This window comes from Cygnus atratus, chromosome Z (genome assembly GCF_013377495.2).
Source record: "Cygnus atratus isolate AKBS03 ecotype Queensland, Australia chromosome Z, CAtr_DNAZoo_HiC_assembly, whole genome shotgun sequence".
Taxonomy (NCBI): Eukaryota; Metazoa; Chordata; class Aves; order Anseriformes; family Anatidae; genus Cygnus; species Cygnus atratus.
This window is the reverse complement of record NC_066396.1, coordinates 11196069-11222253: the sequence shown is the minus strand read 5'-3', so window position 1 is coordinate 11222253 and position 26185 is coordinate 11196069. Positions and strand designations below refer to the sequence as shown.

General features: G+C 36.8%; 1 protein-coding gene across 4 annotated transcripts in view; it reads left to right on the top strand.

The window, feature by feature from the left end:
* Positions 1-25180, top strand: part of MTMR12 (myotubularin related protein 12) — a 33881-nt gene extending 8701 nt beyond the window's left edge. Inside the window, exons 3-17 of one of the 4 annotated variants that reach the window (XM_050716281.1) lie at positions 489-628; positions 2434-2506; positions 3703-3833; positions 4447-4540; positions 6713-6836; positions 7971-8046; positions 9237-9343; positions 11551-11675; positions 15165-15243; positions 16879-16949; positions 18112-18284; positions 19003-19170; positions 20095-20256; positions 21267-21617; positions 21729-24009. In XM_050716281.1, coding sequence (XP_050572238.1) covers positions 489-628; positions 2434-2506; positions 3703-3833; positions 4447-4540; positions 6713-6836; positions 7971-8046; positions 9237-9343; positions 11551-11675; positions 15165-15243; positions 16879-16949; positions 18112-18284; positions 19003-19170; positions 20095-20256; positions 21267-21617; positions 21729-21854 — 2000 coding nt within the window. In that variant the 3' untranslated portion in view covers positions 21855-24009. Of the gene's footprint in view, positions 1-488; positions 629-2433; positions 2507-3702; positions 3834-4446; positions 4541-6712; positions 6837-7970; positions 8047-9236; positions 9344-11550; positions 11676-15164; positions 15244-16878; positions 16950-18111; positions 18285-19002; positions 19171-20094; positions 20257-21266 lie in introns of all 4 variants that reach the window. The other 3 variants (XM_035563834.2, XM_050716280.1, XM_050716282.1) reach the window with 3 other exon arrangements.
* Positions 25181-26185: the final 1005 nt, after the last annotated feature.

The window sequence follows — 26185 nt, the reverse complement described above, 5'->3', positions numbered from 1 at the left end:
CAGCAACATCTCCAGTCAAAGCTACAAAAACTAACTATGATAAGCTTGTAATAATTAACTCTAATGTTTCAGTATTGTTAAGAGTTCAGCAGTGTGGAAAACTGGAACAGTTTTCAAATTGTTCATTGACTATATTAACTGTTCTTTACTGGGATTTGGGTTTTTCAGGTATAAGTTTGCATGGTAGCTCTTTGCTACTGCATGTATTATTCTTCTACCAGTTAGTTGGCAATGATAGAGATGCTTCTGCATACAGAACTCCTAAATGTGTTCAGTTGAACAGTGTTCAGTCCATCCTTTGAAATCTTAATAACAACCTGGGAAGCTCTCTGAGTACTTATTCCAGGAGCTGCCTCTTAATCTTTGCCTAACAATGATGAATTACCTTCAGGCAAGCAGTTACAAGAAGCTGTTGGGAAGTAAATACTGAGTTTAAGATAACTGACATATCATTATTTCAACTAATGTTACAAGTTTGTTTTATACAGGTGAACTGCTGCTATGTGAGGCGAGCACAGTATACAAGTACATACAAGAAGATGGGTCAAATCGTGGCACCTATGGGAAACTTGTATGCACAAACTTCAAGATTGCTTTCCTTGATGATGATTCTGCTTCAGATGATAATGTAGGAAGACAAGTCTTCTCGTTATGACCAAACAGGCTCTGAAGAAGTATAGTGTTTCTTTGACTAAATAATCTTACCTTTCCTTTATATAAGAACACAGACTGAATATAGATTTATGGAAAGTTTTTTTTAATGACCACAAGCTCATGTGCACTATCTGGTCCATACATACCTTTCCCCAAGCTCTAACGACTATTTCAGTGAAAATATTTTAAGTCTATATGTGGACACTTACAGTTAGATGTGGTTCATAATTCTTTTTATCTTGTGAATTGATAATTATGTAAAGCTTAATTTAAAAGAATGGATTGGTTTGAAAGCTAAATCTGTAGTTAAAATTTGATTTCTGACTGCTGATCTAATTGCAATTGTAGAAGTGTCAAAATGTTGTTAGACATGTTAGAAATTTCAAACATTTCTACTGTTGTATAACATCAGACTTAAATTTGGGCTACATCTGCAGAACCATTCTAGGGTTGCACAAGACCGAGTGGGCTGATATGCAATGGAAATGCTCCAGATAAATGTTTGCTGTGTGGTTCTGTTATTCCAGAGTCAGGTGTCAACTGCAAAGACTTCAAGCTGACAAACACTAGAGAAGCTAAAAAGTCCCCAGTTCTTAGAAATGAGTCTAGTTTACTTTTTTTAGATGCCCAAACTGATGTTACTACTCCTCTTTGTCAAAGAGGAGTGGTAATGCCACACTTCTGTGGATGTGCTAGAGCATGTAAAGCTCTATGAAACTTATATGAACATCATACAGGTGTTACAAGTGGAGAAGCTAGTAATGGTTCTCAAGAGTGCAGGATGACTTCGAAAGTGAACAAGAATGAGAATACAGTTTGACATGTTGATTATAGTCAGAAATTTCTCAGGGTAAAATTCCAGGGAGTTCAATGCTGAAAACAAAAGCTTCTGCAGCAAAATAGAGATTTTTGGACAGCCTGGAATTAATTTGAACAAAGCTTCAGAGCCCTTTCCCCAGATCACATGAGGTGTATTTTAAACCTCGTAGTGACCTCGCTAATTTCTGTTCTATCACTGGCTTGTTAAATCCTAGTTTTATAGCATGCTGAGGTCGACTATATTTCTCTCAGTAGAAGTTTGGTGTTAGTCACTCGATACATAGTAGTGCAGACCTGGATGTCATTTGAATGAGATTGGCTGTTCACAGCCATCTTCATGTAAAATGTAATTTATCGATGTAGTGTACCATAAGCCTTCTGGTAGTAGTATTTAACATAAACGTTTGTTGCTTTACTTTTAACCATATCCTTTAAGCTCTGAATTCACGCAATTGTATAGGTGAAGGGAGCCTGACAGAATTGAGTTGTCTTTATTTTGCCCAGTGGTAAATCTGACTCTTAGGTTGGAACATATAACTCAAGAAGATGTGGGATACTTATTCTCTTAAGACACTGTTTCCTGCCAGGTTCCCACAGCAAGGAAATTTTTCATAAAAAGGGCTTGGATTACATCAAGTTACTGTATTTCCTGTTTACTGCAATGATTCTAGTTTAAAATGTGACCCTTAATAGAAATGCATACTTCGAAGTTATTTGAAAAGTAATAACTGTCTACATTGCAGGCACAGTTAAGACTTAATCAAACTGGATCTGCAGTTTATAAATTATGCCTATATAACGTGCATCTGTTTGTAATTTAATAACTGTTCAGTGTTCTCCCTTGCATAGCTTATAAAAATAAGAGTAAAACTGATACTAAAATGTACCAAATACATGCTTCACTTGTAAGAAGGTGCTACTGTTTAGTGTGAGATTTCTGAGATTTTTTTCATGTTCTAGGAGTCACAATTTAAGAATAAGATCATAGGAGAAAATGACATAACCCTGCAATGTGTAGATCAAATCTATGGAGGTAGGTCAGCTCTTAATTTAACATGCGTCACACTTCTAAATGCATTCTCATGCCAGTGTTCTTGTTACATACCCATACCTGTTTTAGAAAATGGGTAGAGTTCTTGCTTTTGAAACTAGGCTTGGACAGTCTGTAAAGAGCAACTGCATTTGTTAATTGATGAAATGGCAGAGGAGATCTGTCAGAGAATACAGCTTCATCTGTGAAACTTATCCAGTCTACATTTTGATTACTTATCTTGCTGAGACATACAAAACAGTTCCTTCAAAATGCTGCTATTCATGCTGTACAAACTCTCTGGTTAAGATAGGTGTACAAGCGTCTTATTCCAGTGCACCAACTATTTCCTATAAATACGGAGATACTAACTTCATTTAAGCAATAGTACTGCAAAGCAGTACAGGTGACAAATTCCTCAAGAATACCTCTTGTTTGTCTAAGGGATCTTTGTTTCATGAGATTATTGTTGTCTTCAAGATATGGAAGATGGTAGAAAATGAATTTTTACTTTACAAGCCAAACGAAATGGACTTGGTGTTTTTGCAGCAGGGCCTACAGGTGTGCCTGTATTGCTTTCTTTTTAAAAGAAGAGTACACAAGAGTGAGGCTGATAGTTCGTAAGCAGTAGGGAAATCTTTATTGAGTAGCCTGACTTTGGGCTGGTGTTCAGAGTATTTATGTATGTTGATGTGAATTGGTGAAGGAATGGGCTATTGAAGCATGGTTGTGAGACACTATTTGGTTTCCTTTCCAGTGGCCTATCTGGCAGTACTTGAAGATGTGAAATGGTACATTTTCAAACAGAACTGAACAAAAGGTTGTCTTCAAGGCTTTATGATGGCTTAAAAAAAAATAATTCTTTTAAGAAACTTAATACAGACAGTTGCCTGGGGACTCTTTTTGTCAAAACTACTAAATTATTCCTTATGCGTATCAAAACTTTGAACTTACTGCACAGCCAGAATGTGAACAGAGGTAATCACTGAGCAGCTGGCTTACTCCTAAGTTCAGTTTCTATCTTATAGTGAGTAGCTTGAGTGGGTTTATTTAAAAAAAAGTTGAGTGTGTCAGCACAACAGCTTGCAATACTGTTATAGGGTGCTTATTTTGACTTGGGCTTGAATTTTGAGATGTCAAGCAGGGATAGTTTTATCAAATAATGACAATTTTTTGATATTTATTTCTTAATTTTGTAGTTTATGATGAGAAAAAGAAACTTCTAACTGGACAACTGAGAAAATACCCAGAGAAGCTAATTATCTACTGTAAAGACCTTAGAGTATTTAATTTCTGCCTGAGATACACAAAAGAAGAGGAAGTAAAAAGAGTAAGTATAGTAACTTCATTTGTTTTTCCTCTTTTCAAGCTTGCTGTTGGGTGTTGGTTTCTTCACTGGGGATGAGAGAAGGATATGGTATACTCTGAGAGATCCCTTTAATTTCAAGTGCTTTCTGAGAGAGTAAAAGACTTCGGTATATTTTTAAACTAACCTTATTAAGTAACATAATTAAAAACCATGTGCACTGGCTCTTTGAAGAAAAGTGGAGTTTGAGAGTATTACATATAATTAGCTTCAGCTTAGGCAAACTTGCTATTCTGTGTTTTCAAGATATTTTACTACATTATGAACTTCAGCCTTGCTCATATGGAGGCAGTTACTTTTCTGATAATTTGAATTCTTTTGAGTTAATCTCCAAACTAGGAGTCTTTCTAGCTTTAAATAATAAGAGTCATTTAACATGTATAATGCTTCTCACGGATTCAGGTAAGTATATTGCTCTGCAGACAGTGGAGAAGGCTTTCCAAAAGCTACTTTTCAGCTGTTGGGGATAGAACCCATGGAACATTTTTTTTAAAACATGGGAGAGAGGATTAAAAAATGATGTTGTTTACACTGTTTTATTAGTCTGTTTGGGTGTTAATTTTTGGTCCTTTCCTAGATTGTCAGTGGCATAATTCATCATAGCCAGACTCCTAAGCTGCTTAAACGCTTGTTTTTGTTCTCTTATGCATCAGCTGCCCCAAATAACTCAGGTAAATGTTTTTATATTTTTAGGTTGTATTTGTTGCATGCTATGAGTTCCTTAAGCAGTCTGGGACACTTAATAACTGAGTATGCACTTGCCTTATGACTATGTCTGGTTAGCAGTTTGCTTCTGAAGATTCTAACAGTGCATGACAAGAGAAAAATGACTTATTGATTAAAAATATCTAAATCATCTACAATTGATCTTCGTGTAGTTGCACAGAAATTTTCCAAGTAAGAGTAATATGTGTGGGTTGAAAACTAACTGTTCAGTATATGCAAATGATTTTCATGTGCTTCTGTCCAGAGTAGTCTCATCTAGAAAATATTTTGCTTAATTTATTATGGTGTTCTGTACCATTGCAGTGAACCAAACTTCCTGCTCTTAATTTTTAAATTATTAGAGTTGCAGTGGCAACTGACGGAAGGAATTTCCCTTTTTTGCTCTTCTTACAAGCAATCTGCTTCTCCCAGACATCTACAAAAAAGTATAGGTTTGCATAATGAGGTTTGAGCAGTTGTCTGACTTCCTCCTTATCTCATAGCTAACTTATTACATAACCTCCCCACTTGATCAAACTTGGCTGAATAATATGGTAAGCTGAAAAGTTCAACATAAACAGTTGTTAGTGCATTCTCTAGCATTTCATAGTTTTGACTTCACCTGGCATAATAGTGCATTTTTGAGTTAAGAACCTGATTCTTGGTGCACCAGGAACACCTGCCCCTTTTGCAGGATGTTTTGATGTGTCTGTGGTGTTAAAAGGACACTTATCAAAATATTTCATGATTACAAACAGTTGAGGTTAAGTGAAAACTGGAAATCAGCTAGCTGTGTGCATGCCCATCTCTTCCTCCCACTTGCCCTGCACCCCTCAGTAGACTCAACTGGGTCAGGTTTTCCAGGGCCACATCCATTTGGATTTTGAATATATCCAAGGATATATTCATTCCACAACACTTCTGGGCAAACTGTTTCATTATTTGACCATTCTCATAGCAAATAAGTTTCCTCTTACATTTAAATGGAATATGCTGTATCTTAACTTGTGTATGCTGCTGTTTGTCATGTCACTACATACCTCTGAGAGTCTAGCTCCATCTTCTTTACTCCCTGCTTCCTCCATTCATTCTTAATCAGGAGTTTATATACATTGAGATCCCATACAGCCTTCTCCTCCAAGCCCGACTGATCCCAGCATTCAGCTCTCGTATCTGGTGCTTCAGCAAGCCCTTATTGGGACTTTGCTGGGCTTGGTTCAGCATGCCTGTGCCTGTCTTGTGCTGGGGAGCCCAGCACTGCATACAGCATTCCAGCCATGGTTTCACCTCTGCTGAATTGAGGAAAAAATCCATGCCTCACTCAACCCATATGCATCGGTTTTCCTAATGCAGCCCATGAATATGTTGGCTTTCTTTGCTGCAAGGGTATGTTACTGGCTCAGGTAGTTTTTGAGGCTTCAGCTGCAACTGGTATTCAGTTGGAACTACAAACATCAGGAAGATTATAAGTTTTTCCAGGTAGAGACTAAGCAAATGTGGAAGCTTAATCTTTTATAGCAACATTAGAGTGTTGTATCAGAATTCCTTCATAATCTCACAACTGTCTTCAGTAATAAATGCCTACTTCTCATTCTTTAAAAATTGGGTTTTGCATGTCTAGTGGTATGACTCTTCAAATCTTAACTTGTCTCCTACAGCATGTACTGTTCTGTTTCCAGCTGTAGATCTTTCATCTGCTTTACCTTCTTATAGTAAAAAAGTTTCAACTTGCCATCATGTCTTCCATGGAAACTGTAGCTCTGTTTGGTATTTGTTAGCTATTTCAGTGTTGCATGATGCTTAATTATGACCAGTGTCTAAGACGATTGGCATTGCTCCGTAAGCTGTGGCTTGTAATTAAGATCTGTGGCTAAATCAGCCTGCTGTTGTAACTTCTGCTGATGTGGCTAAATGGAAATACGGAGAAAATCTTGGTTGAATTAACTGCTGTAATCAATTTTTCCTTTCTTATCAATTGTCAATCTTCTTGTTCTTATCAATTATCAATCATTTATCAATTCTGTTCTTATCAAATGCCTGAAATGTTGTCTTCAGTGGGAAGAAACTCCTCTTTTTGATGAAAGAATGAGCATTAAACAAAATGCAATATCTGAATTATCATAATTGATGTCTAATAGATGGAAGAAACCAAACAGTCATGTTTGATACTCTTGAGGACTGGCGCGCTGAGTTGGAGCGAACCAAAGGGAACGTGCAATACAAAGTGGTGACTACCAATGAAGGCTACAGAGTTTCTGAAAAGTAAGCTTCCCTGTCTAATGATGACCTTGTATATATACATCTCATTAATACTTGTAAAAATTAATGCTCATCATCAAGAGGTAGCATTATACCATTTTGTAGGATCTGTTTTCAGTTTTGATTTGGGACCCCAGGTCATTTTACAGAACCCTGAACTTCAGTGTTAGGTCAGGCTTAATCCATCAAGTTTTGAATATCTTCGGGGTGAAGAATACTGCCTTAATGTGGAATAGAAAATCTGTACCTCTAGTACCTACACTTATCAGTCAAGATGATGCTATCAGTCTTACATCTTTACTTTGGTAAGACTTAAGTTAACATGCAATTGAAGTTTCTTATTGTTTTAGTTGGGGGGAGAAAATAGTTATCTTAAGTAACTGGTTTGAAGTATATCTGCAAATGTGCCAATGGAAATTAACTTGCATCTCCTGTAGTGGAAGGTTAAAGATGTGTTCATCTGCCAGTTTTGCTAGGGAGTATCTGTGGGTGATTCCTTGATTCCTTTGAGATCTATACAGTACTTTGCATATTACTGTTCGATAGTCAAATCCTGAAAAGCTTCACAGACCTTGGAAACAAAGACCAATTTTCAAAGTAGAGCTAGATCTTATTTGTTCATTCTGGAGCGGTCTTGAGACCCAAACTAAGGTGAAGTATGTATCATTACCTCTGTGGCCCTTAACATAAAAGTGCTGTCTGATGCTGGAAATTCGTAATATATTAAATGACATCCTTGAATTGCGATGAAAACAGCTTACAAGAAATAAAAATGGAAGTAGTTATCCAGCATTACAGTGGTATCTTTGAAATGTCAAAGAGTGAGAGAGCCAAGGCAGTCTTAATGATCAGTTTTGGATGCTACAATTAAATGTAGGAGTTAATTGCAGCATTGTAAAGGCAGGGTAGTGTTGCAGTGAAAATAATGAACATCTCAAGGTTGGAAGAGAATACGCTATCCAGCTGAATATAAAGCAAGGGTGTTAAGGACAATGTAATTATCTAGTTAAAACTTTTCTAGTTGTAAGAGTGAATAGGTAATTAGCATGTGGGGTAGAGCACTTGCTGTTACTAAAAGGAGTTTGGAGATGTTCCTTTTTCAGTTCTCAAGTGCAAGAAACTTTTTTGTCATCTTAGGTTGCCTCTATATTTTGTCGTTCCGATATGCGTTTCTGAAGAGAGTATCTTGAAGTATGAAGGCAGAGGCATTCCTGTAAGTATATTTGCATGGCTTCTCCTACTGAGAAGACAATTCAACTAATGTTTTAGATGTTACTGCATATTATTTTGGAACTTGTTTTTAACAGGCCATGTTTAGAGTACTTAGTCTCTAGAAGGGAAAATAGGTTTTGGAAGGAGAAGCACACAGTATTCTGTATTCCCCTAAACAGTGTAGAACAAAATATATAGTCTGCTTCAATTCAAAGCACCATGTACTTAAATAAAATGCCTGATGTCCTATATTCCACACATACTACTAATTGTATTTCCATCAGCCTGTTTTTCATGAGACTGAGTACTGGCTGACATCTAGCTGAGACAGGATGTAGGGCTTGAAATGCTCTTTGGATATTGAGGTGAAGACCATGTATGTTCAGGTAGAGTTGAATACCTCCAGTACCCTACGGTACTGATAAGTAGTATGGCTGTAATGATGCAGCATTTTTTGCTAGTGTAAATTGGTAGCACAGAACTCTTAACTTCCCAATTTGGCTTTTGTAATATTTCTTATAAAAGGATACTGACTCCTAATTTCACATTGAGTTTAAAGATCAATTTAAGAGGTTCAAGCAGGAGGTGTGACTCAAATTGTTTAAGGGAAATAAACTTGGAGAACTGACTTGCTATAGGGAAAGTCTGCAACAACCCAGTTTGTTTCAGTTGTGGAGTTTGATATCATGTTTCATGTGCCTAGGTGACTTTTCATGCACAGTTCATGTGGAAAGGCATGACAGTATCTATTGAGTTATCTCAAGGCTGAACTGTAGGAAAAATGCTACCATCTGTGTGGAGAAACTGATGACTAGTACGAGTTAGTTACAAGAGCCATCTTTAGCATATCTTCCAAAATAATTTGGCCATAGCCATTTTGATCCATTTTTCACCTGTGAGCACAGTTGAGAAAGCAATGTTTTGATATAATCTTACATCTTATGTATACTTATTTTTTCCTGTGCTTTTATAAAGCTTAACTTAAAACTTCCAAGTGATAATGCAGTGTACTGAGGCATATAGTTGGGGTGCAAATGTAGGAGTGTGCTATTACTGATGGATTCATTGAATGCACCAAACACTCAAAGCACAGCATAAAGAAATGTCTTGTAATGACTCAGTCACTCAGGCAACTATTTTGTACAGGACAGTTTACCAACTTTTATCCACCTGGTAAATGTCTTTCTGCAGATTTGGTGTTGGTCTTGCCATAACGGTGCTGCTCTTCTCAAAATGTCTGCATTTCCCAAAGAACAGGATGACAGTACTTCACAAATGCAAAAAGCCTTCTTGGATGGGTCAGTAATAGCTATTCTGTCCACAACACTTTGCTTGGTATGGACCTTGCTTCTCTTTTTCCATATATGCTATATCTTTAAGCTTGCACGCATCAGGAAACAAGTTCTAGATCTAAAAGTAGTTCTCTCGAGTGGAGTGGGTTTAAGCCCTCGGCCTAACAGCATCATTGGTCAGTTGTGCTGGACTGTAACATCACTGAAGGCTTACTTGCCTATAAATATATACGTGTATATATACACACCAGAAGAATCTCTGTACAAAGGGGCTTCTTAAATAAAGCAGCACCAAATTCTTTAGGTCTTAAGTACAGTGAAAGTATCGTGAACTGATAGGCCTACTTGTGTTTGCAAGTAAGTGAAATTCACTCTTTGTATCCAAACTTGAATTTGCAAGCTGAGGTTTTAATTCTTTTGTAAACTCAGCTGTCCTCTCAACTAGATTCTTACTCTTAGGTAACTTCAGATAAAGTGGCTCAGAATGGCTGAGACAATTTATTGGTTCACATTTGCTACTTTGATTATGTGGTGGCAAGACAGTACTTTGTTTCAGCCCAGTTAGTGAGCTGATTTTACTCAGCAGTTTCAAAAATGCCAAACATAACATAAATCCTTCTAAGAGCACATCTGCCTGTCTGGGAGGTACAGTAATGACTTAGTCCTCTTTTTTCCCTGGCTGTGTTTTTGTAACTTGGGTCCAGGAGAGAACTTCTCTCTTAGGAGCAAGCTATAAGATCAGGTCGGTACATACAGTTTGTAATTCTTTACTGCTTGCTTCTTCATCATAGAAGGAGAGCCTGTTGATCATACAGAATTAACAGATGGTAACTTGATTAGGCTATTAAACCTCTTTTTGTTTTTAAAATTATTCTTGCAAGGGCTTTTGACCCTTCCTGCAGATTCTTCAGCATTTTGCTCTGAAATGGGGAAGTTTACTTGTCTTGTGTCTCTTCTTAATGCTATTTCAAAATGTGAAAGTAAAACTAGCAGTAAGCTCTAACAATGTATAACTGATATTCTGATCTCTTGTCTGTGGCCATCTGAACTTGTGAGAGGTATTGTTGTATGTATTTTTTGCTGTGGAGTGCAGGTGGTTAACCACTAATATTTAAATATATATATATATATATATATATAAAAGTTGTCCATAAGGGTGTGTTAAGCCATTGTGATGAGTATCTGAACTCAACCACACAGCAGATGTGTACTATTGACAGCTTCTTTTATTGAAATTGTTTAGTACCAGATCTTCTGCCAGAAATTGTCAATTATGATACTATTTCCAAATTGAAATGATTGCTTTTGCTCGATTCTCTTTTGATCTGATGCATCTTCCAGTAGGTATAATGATCTGCATTCTCACATGGACTCCTGTGGTTCTTACTTAAAGCAGGGTCCTGTTCTACGATAAACAGGAAACTAGATACTCTCTTGTGTACTGGCCAAGTGTTTGCTTCTGAAGTATAGGCTGGAGTAGCTCTTTCCAAATATTGACAATAAAATTCAGCCCGACAACAGAGATATTTACTAATATATCTGTTCAAGTATGGCACTCATAGACAACCTCTGGAGTCTGAATGAGAGTGGTCATTCTGGATCCAAATCAAAGCTTTATATGACCTAGCGTTTTTGTCCCTTCCTAGGGGAAAAATGCAGATATGTAAGGAAGTATAAGGCAGGTATACTGTCCTGTGTCAAAACAAATAAAACAACTTCTTTTATTCACGTTTCATGAGCAGACCTGGCAGTTAAGTGTCAGAATGTAACTTGGTAAAAGTCGGGAATAATAAGTGTCTACTGGGAGACTTGTGTTTCTATCCATCTGGTCTTTCTGGATTTACTTCTATATAGTCTGCTATTAAAATAATTTCAGTGCCTGACCTGTAGTGAAGACTGCCTACTGAAGAAGCAGTAATAAAAGTCAAGTATTCTTTGTAATATTCATAAAATTGCACAAATATGCATGAACATCACTTTGTGTAAGAGGTCAGAGCAGCAAAACTTGTCCTAAGCTTGTAGGCAGTGTTGTCATAAGCTTCCAGCCAGTATTTAGATATGTATGGAGGCCATTAACTTTTCTGGGTGTGTATCTCTTAGTTTTACAGCTGTTTCCCAAACCATACCTATTAACTTTGTCTTCAGTGGTGGTAGTTGGTGCATGGTTTGACTTGTGAAGGAGAAGTCTTTAATTTCTTGATGATTTGATCTAGAATCTACAAGACAATTAGCAAACCTCCCTATGAACTCCTGAAGACAGATGACTTGTCAAGCAGCCTTCCATCTCTGCAAGATATCCAGACTGCATACACAAGATTTAAGCAGCTATTTCTGATAGGTAAGGCAAACTTTACTTGTTAGTCTCTAAAGTGACTGAGAAGCAAGGCATGACAATGCTGTTTCATGCCTAATGAATGTATTGCTTGTCTTGGTTGGTGTCTGGCTTCTGATGGTGGTTAAAAGCAGACTTTTAAATATATAAATGAGAACTGTGCTTAGGACTGGCATACTAATGGAGATCTGTAGTACTTAGACTTAGTACCTCTATCTAGCTAAGCAGTCACAGTATCTGAAAATCTTTTTTTCAAGAGTGGCTATTACTAGAGTTTAAATGTTAGTTTGAATACATTAGCTGGATTGAAATTGATGTGAGAGACTTTCAATTTTCTCTGGTCCACTGAAATTGAGTGCTCAGTGTAAAGCTTTTTAATCCTTTGGGCTATGTCAAGAGTTGAGAGTAAATGCTAATTAATTTTTCCCTTGCTTTTGTTGTAAACCAGTTACACTTCAAAATGTATGAAGCATGAGCCTGATTAAAATTCTGTGGTCATTCTCTCTGTAGAGCTATACATAACTACTGTAAATAGCAAGTCCACTTGAAAGGGGTGGAAACTGGAGCCATGTGAAAGCGTAATCTAGGCTTTCAGGCTCTTTTTTGGGAATCCTTAACTATTTTGCTGCCATAAAACTACTTTGATCTCACATCCTAGCATAACAAAAGCTCCACACCAACTTGCAATTGTTCAAAATGTGCAATTGGACCAGCTTGGAAAAGTGGGTCTTTACAAGATAATGAGTGTAAGTGTTGCAATATCCTCTGGTGACATGCTGAACACTGGGGACAGTTCACCTAAAGCTATTGATGTTAGACTAAAGGAACTGATCATCACTGAGGACTGTATATTTGTAGTGTATCATACAGTATCTAAGTCCGGTTGATTTTATATGTGGAATGCAGCTGGTAAGTTGAAATTGATTGTGAATTAGCATGAATGGCTTGTGTTAAATTTGCAGTAAGTATTTTGGTAACACTGAAGAGAAGTCTAGGATATGAGGTATTTGGTGTTTGAGGTATTGGTTTATACTGAAGATATTTTTCTAGAATACACTGTCAAATTCACAGTGAATCCTTCGTACTACTTAGGAGCTAAAAACAATTGCCTATATTTTCATGTAATTTCTAATACTTTGCCCTCCTATAGGAAAAAGGCCAAGGTTTGAATTTGAGTTGCTCAACATGTCACAAAACATTGCAAGTTAAAATAATGTAAGACTAGTATACTTACAACATTTAAAACAAAAGGAAATATGCATTCCATTTTATCATACAACTTTTTAATAAGTTTTGTTAGTAGACTACAGCTCACTGAATATAACATTAAGTACTAGGAGTCTGAGAACCATTCAGGCAAATTTTTGTGTAAGTATTACGATCTGACATGAATTATCTGCCTTAACATTGCTTTTCAAAATCTGAACACAGTAACCATTATTTTTGTTCAATGCATGCCTAGTTAATTTGATTTCAGTAACTTTCAATGTGGTTTTAAACTTCCTGAATACATGCCCAATCTGAAGAGAATTTTGAAATTAAAAAAAAAATCCTTAAAAGCTGAAACCAATAGTAGGTAGCTTCTTGAAAGAGGATTTTGATGGGAAAACTTGTATCTTTTTACATTTCAAATAAGGGGAACAATTTTGCAAGGACAAATGCTAGTTCTGCTAGACTGATCACAAGTCTGTGTATGCCATTTCTTTGCACACCTTTAACAAGACTTTAAGTATATCAGTTCTCAAATCCTACTGAAGTATTTCTTTGCCCTTGAAGATGGGGAGAAAGGGAAAGCTTGTTTTCCATTGTAATGTTGTTATGAAAATATTAAGAAAAATGCCATGATTAAGGGTAAAGCTAGCTGGAGGTGTTTTGTTCTGGCTTTTAAAAAGAAGTTCCTGTTTTGACTTGGAGATAGCTTTGGCTGGAGGGGAAGTGCCAGACTAAGCAATTGTTTATAGAGGCCTGCATTCAAGTAGTTGAGTCTAATCAGTGCAATGGAACAACAACAATAAAAACATACAACAAAGCACAACACCAAATTTAGCTACTGAGATTTTTGAAGTAAAACTGAATTCTATGTTGTCCATAATGTAAGAGAGCTAATGCACATTTATATTACATGAAAGTGTAATCACTTTGGGTGAAAATGTAATATTTCTGTAGGTAAAGATGACAAATCTCTTTTCCTTGGCATCACGATTTGGTTTGGAGGTTTTTTTGATAGGACTAGAAATTGGTGCTATAATCTTGCCTAGGTTCAGAATGAATAGAAGTCTTTCAGATAGTGATGATAAGCTAAATGGAACATGAGGCTTGAATGCAAGGGCATATTCTAAAACTTGGATGGAAAGAAGGTGAACTGGGGAGTAAATGGTGTCTTTCTTGAAGTACTGTAATATACATACTTTAAAGGTATGTATAACTTTAAAGTAAAATACTTTTATGCATACTTTATATGTTTAAACTTCCCAGTTCTTAAAATTTGGACATGAACTGGAAGATGTCAGTCAGAAAAGACTGGAGAAAAATGATGTTTAATGTGAATAGAAATGACTAGAGAGCTTTGAAGATGCACTATAGTGCTTAAGTTGCAGAGAACAGTTGGGAGTTAACATTGGAAGCATATGGAGAGACTTAGGTGAAAAATTATACAGAAGCATGAAGAACTGAAGCATCAGAGTGGCACAGAGTTGAGGAGGAAGTGTGATGTATCAAATGGTATCAAATTGTTTTAATAGAACTGTCATAGTCCCTGGGCTTCAAGGTTTGCGTCTTATGCAGGAAAGGTGATCTCTTCTGGTTTTAATTGACCGTATAGGCTAGTGACAGCCTTCAGTTTCTGAATATTGACTTTGGTAGAAATGAAAGCAATAGAGGTTTTGGTTGTGTTTAACCAGCTACAAACATCCTAGAGAAATTCGTAAAAGTTAAATGACTTGGTGGTATTATACTGGTCTCCTGGTTTATCCTAGTTATTGCCTTTTTGATGTTTTAATGCCTCTTTTATAGTTGCAGTGAAAACCGCTTAACACTTGTCTTGGTAGTTTTCCATCTCATAAACTTGTGTAACTCCCTTTTAAAATCCACTTGTTTCTGGCTCCGATAGTAGTGACTTTCAAAATCCTACCTCCTTATGTTAGGCTTTGTATAGATTGTGCTTTAAAGTCCAGGCAACTGGGACTCAAAAGTAAGAATTCATCCCCTCTGATTAAACTTATCCTTCTCCATTTTTGCCAACAGATTTATTTACTTGGTCTGGTTACTATGAACTTACAACATACTTATTCTAAAAGCCTGTCATGCTACAAAGCTTTACTTGTGCTTGTATTTGTAATGCTACTTTACGTACTGGTTTAATTATAAATAGTGTCAACTTTCCTAGTGATTAGGATTTAGTATTTAGTATTGGTTGTTTTATAGCGCTTCGTAACTGAGGAATAATATAATGGATGGCTATTAATTAGCACTACAAATGAGTAAACTTTTTTTCAGATAACAGTACAGACTTCTGGGCAACTGATGTGAAATGGTTTTCATTACTGGAGAGCACAAACTGGCTGGAGATTATCAGGTTTGCTATTTTTATAAATATCTAACTGTCTGGGTTTCAAGTTTTTGTTAAAGGAATTTGTGTGTTTCCAAGAGATGTTTGTATTTCAAGAAACTGTTACTCACCTTTCCAGTAGGAAAGAAAACGAAGACAGACTTATTGTCCTATGTGTATCTTATTTCTATGATACGACAGTATTTTTGTAGTGCACAATTGTGTTAAGCCTCCCATATTAAAAGACGTAAGAAGCAGCAGATCATTTCTGATTACAACTCATTCAACAAACCTATAAAAAGCTACAGATCGGTAACTTCCCTCCTGTACTTAGTCACCTTCTTTCCAAACTGAAGAATCTTTTCTTGCATGAAACCTATTCCATGTCTCTGACTAGCCTTGCCATTCTCTGTACTCTCTACTTCTATAATATCCTTTAGGATGGGATGAACTGCAAGATGTTAGCCCACCACAGATTTATAAAATGACAGTTGTTCTCAGTTTTGTCCCCTTCCTCTCCTGATTGTTCCTCAAGTTCTTTTTCTTCTCTCAGCAGTCCACAGTGAGTAAGTCTTGGGAATGGTGTTGGCTAACGCAAGGCTTGTTGTAGTGGAATGTTGAGGCTATTTTATTTTTAGTGTTATTTCGTGTTGGCTTAATTGTCTGTCAGCTTATTCTGTGATTGGCTTGTTACTCTGAAGTATTTCTGCGGTTTTCTGCAGTCAGCTTCAATTCTTTGTATTCTCAATAATAAACAACTATTGACATTATTGTTCATTCCTTATTCCAGAACTTGAATTTAAGTTGAATCAGAGGTTCTAATGAAGATTATATGTTGAGAAGTGCATGGATGTAACTTATAAGTAGTTAAAAGTACTTACTAGCCCAAGTTCCTATCCTTAAGTTGTTTTGAGACTGGTTACTTCCATACTTGGATCCAGTTGCTTCCTGGATTAGTCTATTCTTAGCTCTTGGAATCAGTAGGAATGCCTTCTTAACTATTCTAGATGCTTGAATAAAGAATTTAGCAATTCCAGACTTAAAAAATAAACTGTCAGCTTTGGGATCTAATCTTTTACTAGAATCCTAGTTTCTGTGCAGACTTTTGCTGAAAATAACGTTATGAAGTTAGGAAGTTAGGACTAGAAACCAACCATGTTACATCTGGTTTTACATGATCTGTAATCCCTCTGTTATCTTTAATGACATTCTCTGAATAAATATTTTCTGCCTGCTTACAAGACCTTGTTGCTGATCCTTCTGGTGCTCAAAAAGATTGTGGGAGAAACATACTATGTAGAAGATTTGAAAATAGCTGAGGCAATGTACGTCTCTTCAGGATAAAGATCTGGATTTTAGCAGTAGTAATACTTTAGTCTATCTTCTGGTTTATACTGATCCTGAATAGAGTACTGTATTATGGATGTGCAGAGGTAATATGAAAATAAACGATTCTTTGCCAGATAAAGATACCTCTTGGAAGTCTTGAAACTAAATGTTTTTTTTATTTATGGAAGTTGAGCATGTCCTTTTTTAGTTTTTAAAGGACTAGGCAAGCTTCAATAGTATATTTTCTCCCCTTTTAAGGGGAGACTAATGTGAAAGACATAATTTTAAAAATGCGTTTAAGATGTTCACTTCACCTTTTTTGTACCACAATAGGCGAGTCTTGAAGAAAGCCATAGAAGTTGTTGAGTGTTTGGAAAGGCAGCATACAAATGTTCTCCTTATAGGTAAGTATTTCATGAGACTATCCTATTTAATATATATTTCCTCATTATATATATATTATAAAGATATCTTACATTTAATTTTCTTCTGATCTCCTTTAAATGTAGCTTAAGCTGTAAGCTTGTAATTAACAGGAAAAGCTGGTACAATTCATAAGCATCTGCTACTTTATGCTAAAGCTCACACATTCCTGGAAATGCTTCCTGTAGCTTAAAAACAAAGCAGAAACAAACAAAAACCCAACTGACCAAAATAAAAACACTAAGTATAGTTCCAGGCAAAGAAGAATATATTATGAATGAGTAAGCTGCTTATAAATTTGCATGAAAGTCATTACCTCCTTATGTGTTCTTATCCTAATGTGCTTTCATTAAAGGTCTTCTTGGACCTTTTGCTGTACTTTCAGGTGGGGAAGAGCAGGAGTTGCACACAGAACTTAGAGCACGAGAACTTTCTGAAAGGATGCCTTTGTTCTAGATGCACACTGAATAATATGCTATCTCCTTATTAAAGAGTGTGTTCATTGTACACATCTCGAGCAGTTTGCCTAGATTGAGGAAAGTAATCACACAAAACCAATCTTAATGTCAACCATTACCCTATTTTTGTGTTGTCAGTTGAGGGATTTTTCCCCCACACTGCCATTTGAGAAACTTGTTACAGTGAGATGCTTCTAGAAGGCACTTGAATGGTAGAGTATGCTTAATGCTTGAGGAAGCAATTTCAGTGCTGCTGCACACTCCATGTGTGTATGTTTAAGGATACTTCAAGTCACAGCCACACCTAGTGAAAAGATGTATGCAGGTTAGGAAGAGTAGGCTTGAATAGCTGTCCTGGTTGCATAATGCAGGGGGCTAATATGTGCACTGTAGTAGAGCAGAAAGAGTAGGGACCAAAGTTATAGTAGTAAAAACTTGCTTTTTAGGTATAATTGTCAAAGTTTTATCCTGGTATAAGTGTACATAAAAACACTTAGGTTTTCATCAAAAAAAAGGATTAGAAATACGGTTTTAGCTCTTCCTGTGGTATGTAATTTGTAAGGAATTGTCTTCTCTGGGTTTGCAGTACAACTTTGTTTGTGTAAAGCCAGCAATTCTTTGATTCCTTATCAGAAACTTTAGAAATGGCTTAGTAGACAATGTAGCCTTTTCTTCTCTTCTGTAGAAGAGAGTGCTGCTGATCTGTGCTGTGTAATCTCCAGTCTGGTTCAAGTGATGATGGATTCATACAGCAGAACAAAGTCAGGATTTCAGAGCCTTATTCAGAAGGAATGGGTAATTGGAGGACATGGCTTTTTGGATCGTTGTAACCACTTGCATAACAGTGACAAAGAAGAGGTATGATTTTTTTTCCTTACATGCTATTTAAAAGTTTACTTAGCATAAGGAGGAAATTAGATGTCTGCCCAGAAGTTCTAATTACTCTGAGGATCTTCAATTTTATATTTTGATTCATGGCTGGGTGTTTTTAGTGTTACTATTTTTGCTGTTCAGAGTTCAGCAGTGTCCTTATAACTAAAAAGAATACTAATTTCACTTCTGATCCTGGAGTATTTTGAAAGACATGTATTTCGTGTACTTTTAAACTGTGTTAAATGGTGAAATTCATAGAAATTACGTAGTGAATTACATTTTTGTCACATGTAGAGTTTAGTTTTGTACTGTATTTCTAGATGTTGCAGTCTCATTTCTATGTATTTGTATTTTGGGAATAAAATAGATTGTTGTACAGAAAGAAAGTCCTAGGTGTAAACTGTTTAGTTCTGATCCAGAATGGCTATAAACTAGTGTTGCTTTGTCAACTGAGAGTTGCTGCTGTGCAGCCTTTTATAGTCAGTTAACCTGAATTTGCACTCACTAGAAAGTATTAATCTCTTCTATCAACAGCTGGCCAGGTATGATACTTCTGAGTTCAGCCTAAGTTATTTACAGCGAATTTTGTAGTTCACCAGATTGCTTTCCTTAAGACTTGTATTTGGGGACACTAAATACTGTAATATAATTGGTCTGTGTGATAGAACACTTTTTCTGAAACAGATGCAATATTTTCTTTTAGGCTCCTGTTTTTCTGCTCTTGCTAGATTGTGTTTGGCAGTTGGTACAACAGTATCCTGCAGCATTTGAGTTCACAGAAACATACTTAACTGTCTTGTCAGACAGCCTCTATGTGCCAATTTTTAGCACTTTCTTCTTCAATTCGCAACATCAAAAAGACACTAACACGGTAAGGGTTTGTTTTGTCTATGCAATGTGTTGGAGAACAGGTTTGACCAATGAGCTAGGGATGCTCAAAAAAAGTACTAGCAGCATGCTTTTTCCTTTTTTTTCCTATTTAATCGAAGGATAATGTGATGCCTTGAAGGTGAATGAGTACAACTTGAGTTGTAAGCAGTCAAGTTCAGTACTCTGAGTCTATGATGACAATATGAAAATAACTCAGAAATAAATTACTTCTAATGTGGAGCTCTAGTTTCATATTTATTGCTCTCCATTGAAAATAGAGCACTTTAACTGAAGGAAAGTATCCCTGTCGTGCATAAGTGATCTACAAAATCGTTATGTACTGTTCTGTTCCAAAATCAACGCTGCTTGAATGTTGCTTTACATTGGGTTCATGCTTTTCTGTAATCTAAGAAGCTGGAAGCAATGGGGGTGTCCTCTGCAAGGCTGAACAGAGACAAAAAAAAAAAGAAAGTCAAGACCACTGTCTTGCATATAAAGTACTGACCATAACATTTAAACTGGCAGCACTACATAGCTGCAGTTAACTTTGAAGTTTGGAGAGGTTTATTCCATAATCGTAACATGCCCCCTATATTTGAAGAATTCAAGTGTCTGTCTCCTGTCCAGTTTTCAAATCTGTTTTTTCCCTCAGTTTTTCGTCTTATTTTCAGCTGTGAAAGACATTCTTGGTGGTGTATAATTACACTGTTGAAATGAAGTACTGTCTTAAGTTAGAGAATACTATACAGATAGCCTTTGTTTTTACTTACTTACATCTAATAATGTTGTCCAGCTGTTGAATATGTAGAAATCAAGTGTTGCAACTCTATGGGCTTCTCTATGAAAAGCCAGTTTCTTAATTTCACCTTGACTTGGTCAGAACTCCTTTATAGTAGTCCTAATTGTGACCTGTTTGTTTTGGCAGACTGGTGAAAGCCTCAAGACACAAAGCGGTCCTTTCAGATTTCTTACTGTGTGGGACTGGTCTGTGCAATTTGATCCCAAGGCCCAGGCTTTTCTGAACAACCCTCTTTATGCAGAGAAGCCAAAACCAGATAAAAGCCAACGGAAAACTGCACGATTCAAAGTAAGATATTTGCTGCTTAACCTGTTATTTCTGTCATTTCAAAATAAAGGTACAACTCAGTCATACTTCCAATGTACTTAGTAGAAACATTAGTGCCAGCATTTAATGGGCAAATTATGTACACCTCAGACTCACATGGGTCTTAAGAATGCGGCTTGCATCTTCCTCAGTTTTCCAATCACTATTTTCACAGTTGCTGTGCCTAGCCATGAACTTCGACTTTCTCATTGTAGTTTTGTGCAAGTGCGCTAATAGCTTCTCATGGGACTTAACATCGAAGTGAGTTGTAATGATGGTTGAATTGATTTTTTGTTGTTCCACAGAATATTTAATTGAAATACATAACAGGTTTAAAGCTGCCTCCCTAAATTTGTTTTGAATGTAATGGGAGTGTGTGCATGCATTTAAAATACAAAACCCAGAAACAAACAAAATTTGTCCAGGGTATTGAATATTATAGATGGATCACCTCATTACTGGAAAACAGTACAAATTCAGCAGAAAGGGTTTTTTTGGTACCTGTTTTTGATTTTCAATTTCCCTGTTATGTTGGCTAAACTCTGTTCTGTACAAAAGCATTCTTAGTTGAGACGTTATTAGTGTGATCTACAGCATTATGTAGGGAAGTTGTGTGGTGGGAAGCAATGAGGAACTGATGAATTAACCTTCAAAATCAAATACATATTTCCAAGTTTAAGCTAGCCACACAAAAAGTAATCCTTTCTTGAAAAAGAAAAATGCTTTTCATACGAGTATGCTTTATCTAATGTTCGTTTCCCTGCTACTATAGCAGTGAAGTATCTTCAAAATAATTTGTGCGAAGTATTCGGCGTATTAACCATTGAAGAGTTAACAGTTTTAGACACTACAGCAAATGTGTAGCTGTGTTTAAGCCACTTTATTGACTGCAAGTATTTTCTGAATACAATTTAATATTATTCTTTCTCTTAAGAAATGTTTAAGTCCCATCAACATTTATCTTCGTGTATTTATCTTTTTTCTCTTTAAAGCATCAGAGGCAGCTTTCTTGTCCATTGACACAAACAAAATCTTCCCCAAAGAGAGGATTTTTCAGGGAGGAAACAGATCATTTAATTAAAAACATTTTGGGTAAAAGAATTGGAAAGTTCATTAATTCTTCAGATGAACCTCCTAATAGCTTCAGGGAATTTTACGACAGCTGGCATAGTAAACCTGTTGACTATCACGGTCTTCTGCTACCTCGCATTGATGGGCCTGAAATCAGAGTCTGGGCACAGCGGTATTTACGATGGATTCCTGAAGTTCAGCTTCATGGTGGTGGTACGATAGCCACAGCTGCCAAGATTTTGGACTTGATGGAGGAAGTGCAGAGCTTACAGGTGAAAATGGATGAAGAACATAGTCAAGCTATTTCTGGAGACATACATGCTGTTTCAATGCTGAGAAATTCTGCCCGTTTGTCATCTTTGTTTCCATTTGCTTTAATTCAGAGACAGTCTGTCAAACCAGCTTTACCCACTAGCACCTGGAAAGACTTGGAAGATGAAGATGACTTGGTCAAGAGGGATGATGAATTCGTTGATCTAAGTAGTGATATGTTAAAGTGTATATATTAAAGTATGAATTGTATGTATGTGGCTAAGCTCTGAGGTTAAAATGTTGTGCTGTATCCTAATTTAAGGAACTCAAGTATTTGCAGCCTGCTGAGTGGATTTGTGGGATTTAAAAAAACACCTCAGTTAACTGAGTGTATTTTGAATTTCTATTTCACTATAACAGTACTGATTGCAGAAACACTTGTAGTGTAGGTGTAATAAAAACAAGTCTAGGCTGGAGCAGCCAGCCATATGGTTGGTTAGTACAAAAACATTTTCTGAGGTAAAGATAGAATACTAAATAAATACCACAACAATCATGAGGAATGTGCAAAATTACTTTTAATATAAGCCCTCTTCCCCTTATGTTAAAAGTACTAGAAACTATTAATACATCTGCATTTCTCCCTGATGTAAAATAAAGAAGGGAAAGTGTAACTAAATGTGCTTTTAAGCAAAAGCTTTTTACAGCTGAGGAATGAACTTGTGGTCACCAGGGTTTTTCTCTCTGTTGTGGCATCAACTGAAGTCACGTGGTTGTCAGCCTCATCTTTCCTGACAGTGTTCATCTTTGGCTTGCAGAACTTTACCTTGTGTAGCATTGTAATAGCAGCTTGGCTTTTCTAAGCCTCTGCATGCACTTAGCTTAAGGATCAGATGCAAGAGCTAACCTAAATGTTTCAAGTCTTGTGTCTGCTGTGCTGTACTCCCTTGCCGACTTGAAATATTAAGTTCCAAATGTTTGCTGTTGATGGTAGGAAATAGCCTGACAGATTCCAGATTATTATGGGTATTTTTTCCCCTCTCCTTTTAATGGAGAGATCTTTCTTTCTAATTTCTGTGCTTATCCCAGTTGCCTTTGAGGCTTTCTGAAGCACTGAGACCCATCACACAGAAGCGAAGACAGTCATGGATTTGCAGTCTGTTGCCACTTGTCATGAGTTAGTGGTACAGCTTATGAATGTGGCTTTCATACTCTATGAACACTTGCATCCTGTTTGCTGGATGTTAGAACAGTACCTCAGTGAAAAAAGCCATGAAGAAATGCCTGACTTTTTGATCTACTGTGTATGTTTATATAAAAAGTATTTTTGCTGCAAGTAATTGTCCTTTGTAAAGTTGAGTATTATTTGACTGTCAAATCTATTTTGAACCCTTAAATTCTAGAGTACCCCAAGAAGGGATGCAAATCATATAATATCAGTCTCTTGGAGAGGGCAGATGTTAATGGTTTTCTCTGTTCTCTGTATTCTTGCACCAATTTAAAAATCCATGCTGAAATATCTACGTGGTGAAGTTGTCACTTAAATTTGATCAGCTCAGTGTTGTTAAACTGGGTTACTGATCAGTCACTTCACAATGAATCGTACTTAATATGTATAGCAAAATATTGTCTGCAGCCCTCTAAAAATATACTATGTTAAAATAAATGTATTAATGGGAGAAGGGGGAGACCTTGATGCAACTCTATGCCAAAGTGAAACTTCTCAACTCTTGATTGCCTTAAGTGTTAGTAGCACAAGGACAATACTTGAGTTTGTAGCATTTTATTTAAAAATGCGCCAGCACTTACACTTCCTTCTGTGATACATCTCCTTTTTCATAGCTAGCATTTGCTAGAATGGGCTGTCCAGTACATGTCCTTCAGGCTTGATTGTAGCTCAAGTGATTCAGTTTTGCAGTAACTCTTGCATATTAAATGAATAATGCATTTTTATGGAGAAGAAATCTATCATTCTAAGGTCATTTGGGTTCAAGGGTTTTTTAAACACTGCTGTTAGAAAAACAACTATTACATGGATTTTTCTATACTTTTGATCAAACTTGTAATGTTTCAGTCATGACGATTACATATTTATATTAATAGATGTTGGACATCTGATTTGTACATAAGTTATCAAAAGTTTATACAGAAGAGAAATATATTTAGAAATCTACATGAGAACACTTCTAATGTAGAATAAATACCATTGTTACTGGTTTTCTGCACTGTTGAATTGGAAATGTACTTAGTATTTTTACTTCAGGCTTCTGTTTATACCTCTAAGTTTTTACACTGAATGCAAGCTAGAAACTGTGTAGTTGGCTTTAAAAAAAAAAATGCAAAGAAGACTGGTATTCCTCTCTAATGGGCTGTTTGGAAAGTGTCAATAAAATACACTTTGACATATTTAACCTGAAATAAGAATGTATAAGCTCATATTTTGCAAAATGACACTCTAAATCATAGTGAACTTGACAATCTGCAGTGCCAAGACTTACTGAGTTGTACGCAGGGTATTTACAGACTTAGGGAAGGAAGCTGTGCGGTTTTGGCCTGGCTTTGCTGTTGGACAAGTGCATCAGTTCAGGGAAGAAAATTCAAAGTGATGCCATAGGATGACTATGGGAAACTACTGAAGTGGTCTAAAAACCACTAGAAAGTGGCTGCTGAATGGTGGTATTTGGAGGTCTATTGAAATATTTCAGTCATGGCAGTATACTTGTCTTTCATTAAGTAGTTCCCCCACTTCATGAGAGCATGTTGTTCTTATAGTATTAAATGAGGCAACTTGTTGAAATAAGTTGAAATAACCTTGAATCAGATGCACAATGAGCACAGATTGCAGGCTGGTCACAGTAGAGTGCAAATGAGAAACATCTTTTTTTATTATTTTCCAAAGATGACAAATTGCTATCACAAATTGCACATTCAAAAACCATTTTCTAAAGGGAATGCACAAAATTGTGATGAAGTTTAAGACAGGCTTCTTGAAGGAGCAGCTCACAGGCTGTCAAGCGCTGGGTCACATTGTAATGCAAGGTGTGCCACTGCCTCTCCCACATCATCTAAAGATCAGCGCGTGTACTTTGACCGCTTGGCTTTAAGGCTGCATTCACTGGGCTGAAAATGTTCAGCTATTGGTGGATGCTGTTTTGGAATGCAAGTATGTGCTTTATAGGGGTACTTACAGCCAGCTTAGCCTCCCGATCTGTTCCTTCAATTAAAGCTTTTTCCTTTCATGGATTTTTCAGGTTAGAGCCGTGTAGCCGTAACTTCTTAGGATGTAGTAAAGTACTTTCTGCAGTGGATGTTTTAACAATGGCTTACTATGATGAATTAAATGACACTTCCTCATTGGCATTCACCTGGGCTGCATTCCATGAGTACTTAGGGGCAATGACAATACCCAGAATATTCATGCATTCAGCACTTTATCTATGAACTCTTAATCTTTGAACTACTTTTGTTACACTGAAGATTACCTTCATGATGGTTGCTAGCTGGAAACTTCATACACAGTACACACTGCCTTGTACACACTTGAAAAAAGCTTAGGTTTTATGTAAAACTCAGTTTAGAAATTACCTGGACTGGACTTCATTTTCTGGGACAGGGAAGAGATGGATTAGTGAACTATTTTGAATCTCACAAAGAGCATGAAGAACTGTAGGCTCCAACATGATGAGGGTAGTGGTTGAAAGTGGGTGGTGGCGGGTGGCGAGATCTTTGTGATGGTCTTAGGTCCTTTTTTTCATTTATAGTAAAGTTATTTTGCGTCATATTCTTTCTGCCAGCATTTGCAGAATGGCAAAACTATTGCCTGGTGGGTTAGTAGAGTTATCTTGGAAATATTGGCACAGATGTGCATAGCTGCTGTTTGAGCTGGAGAAACAGCTATTTTCTCAGTTTTTTGTTTTGTTTTCTTCGACAATCCAGTAAAATGAACTAAGTATTTCCCCCAGCGTTTTGCCTGGCTGCTTGAAGCAGGCAGATTACTTTTACCTAGGAAGTGCCTTTGATACGTTATTTTGTGAAAAGCAGAACTATGAAGGCTGATTTCCCTGCCATTGTCTTGTCCAGCCACACCGCAGTTCTATGAACTTCCTCCTTGCTTCTAGTGTGTCCTACCCTTCCTCGTACCATAACATCTGTCTTTCCTCCATAAACTTCCTCTCTATTCTTAAGTCACATGCTGTGTTAGCAGTTAATAGGTCTCTCACTGCTACTAACGTGCCGGACAAGCCACATTCAGTATTTCTGTTCCCGGGGGACTGAGTAAAGGGCCATGAGTTGACTTGGCCATGCCAGAAAGTCTCCAGCCTGCTTGTTGGAATCTAATAACTCTTAAAATCTATTTCTGTCAAATATGGTCAAAATTACCTACTACTTTCCAAAGCTTTGGTGCGAGTGGGTGGAGAGGAAACATTAGCTGCCCTGTGTGGCCACTAAGGAAATGAGGGTGAGAAAAGGAAACTTAAACCCCTGTGCCTGCAGCTCAGTTGTGATTTCAGCCTGCAATTTTCAGACAAAAAGCCATGCAGCTCACAGATAGGAAAATCCGTTCATTTACAGTCAGATCAGGTATCTG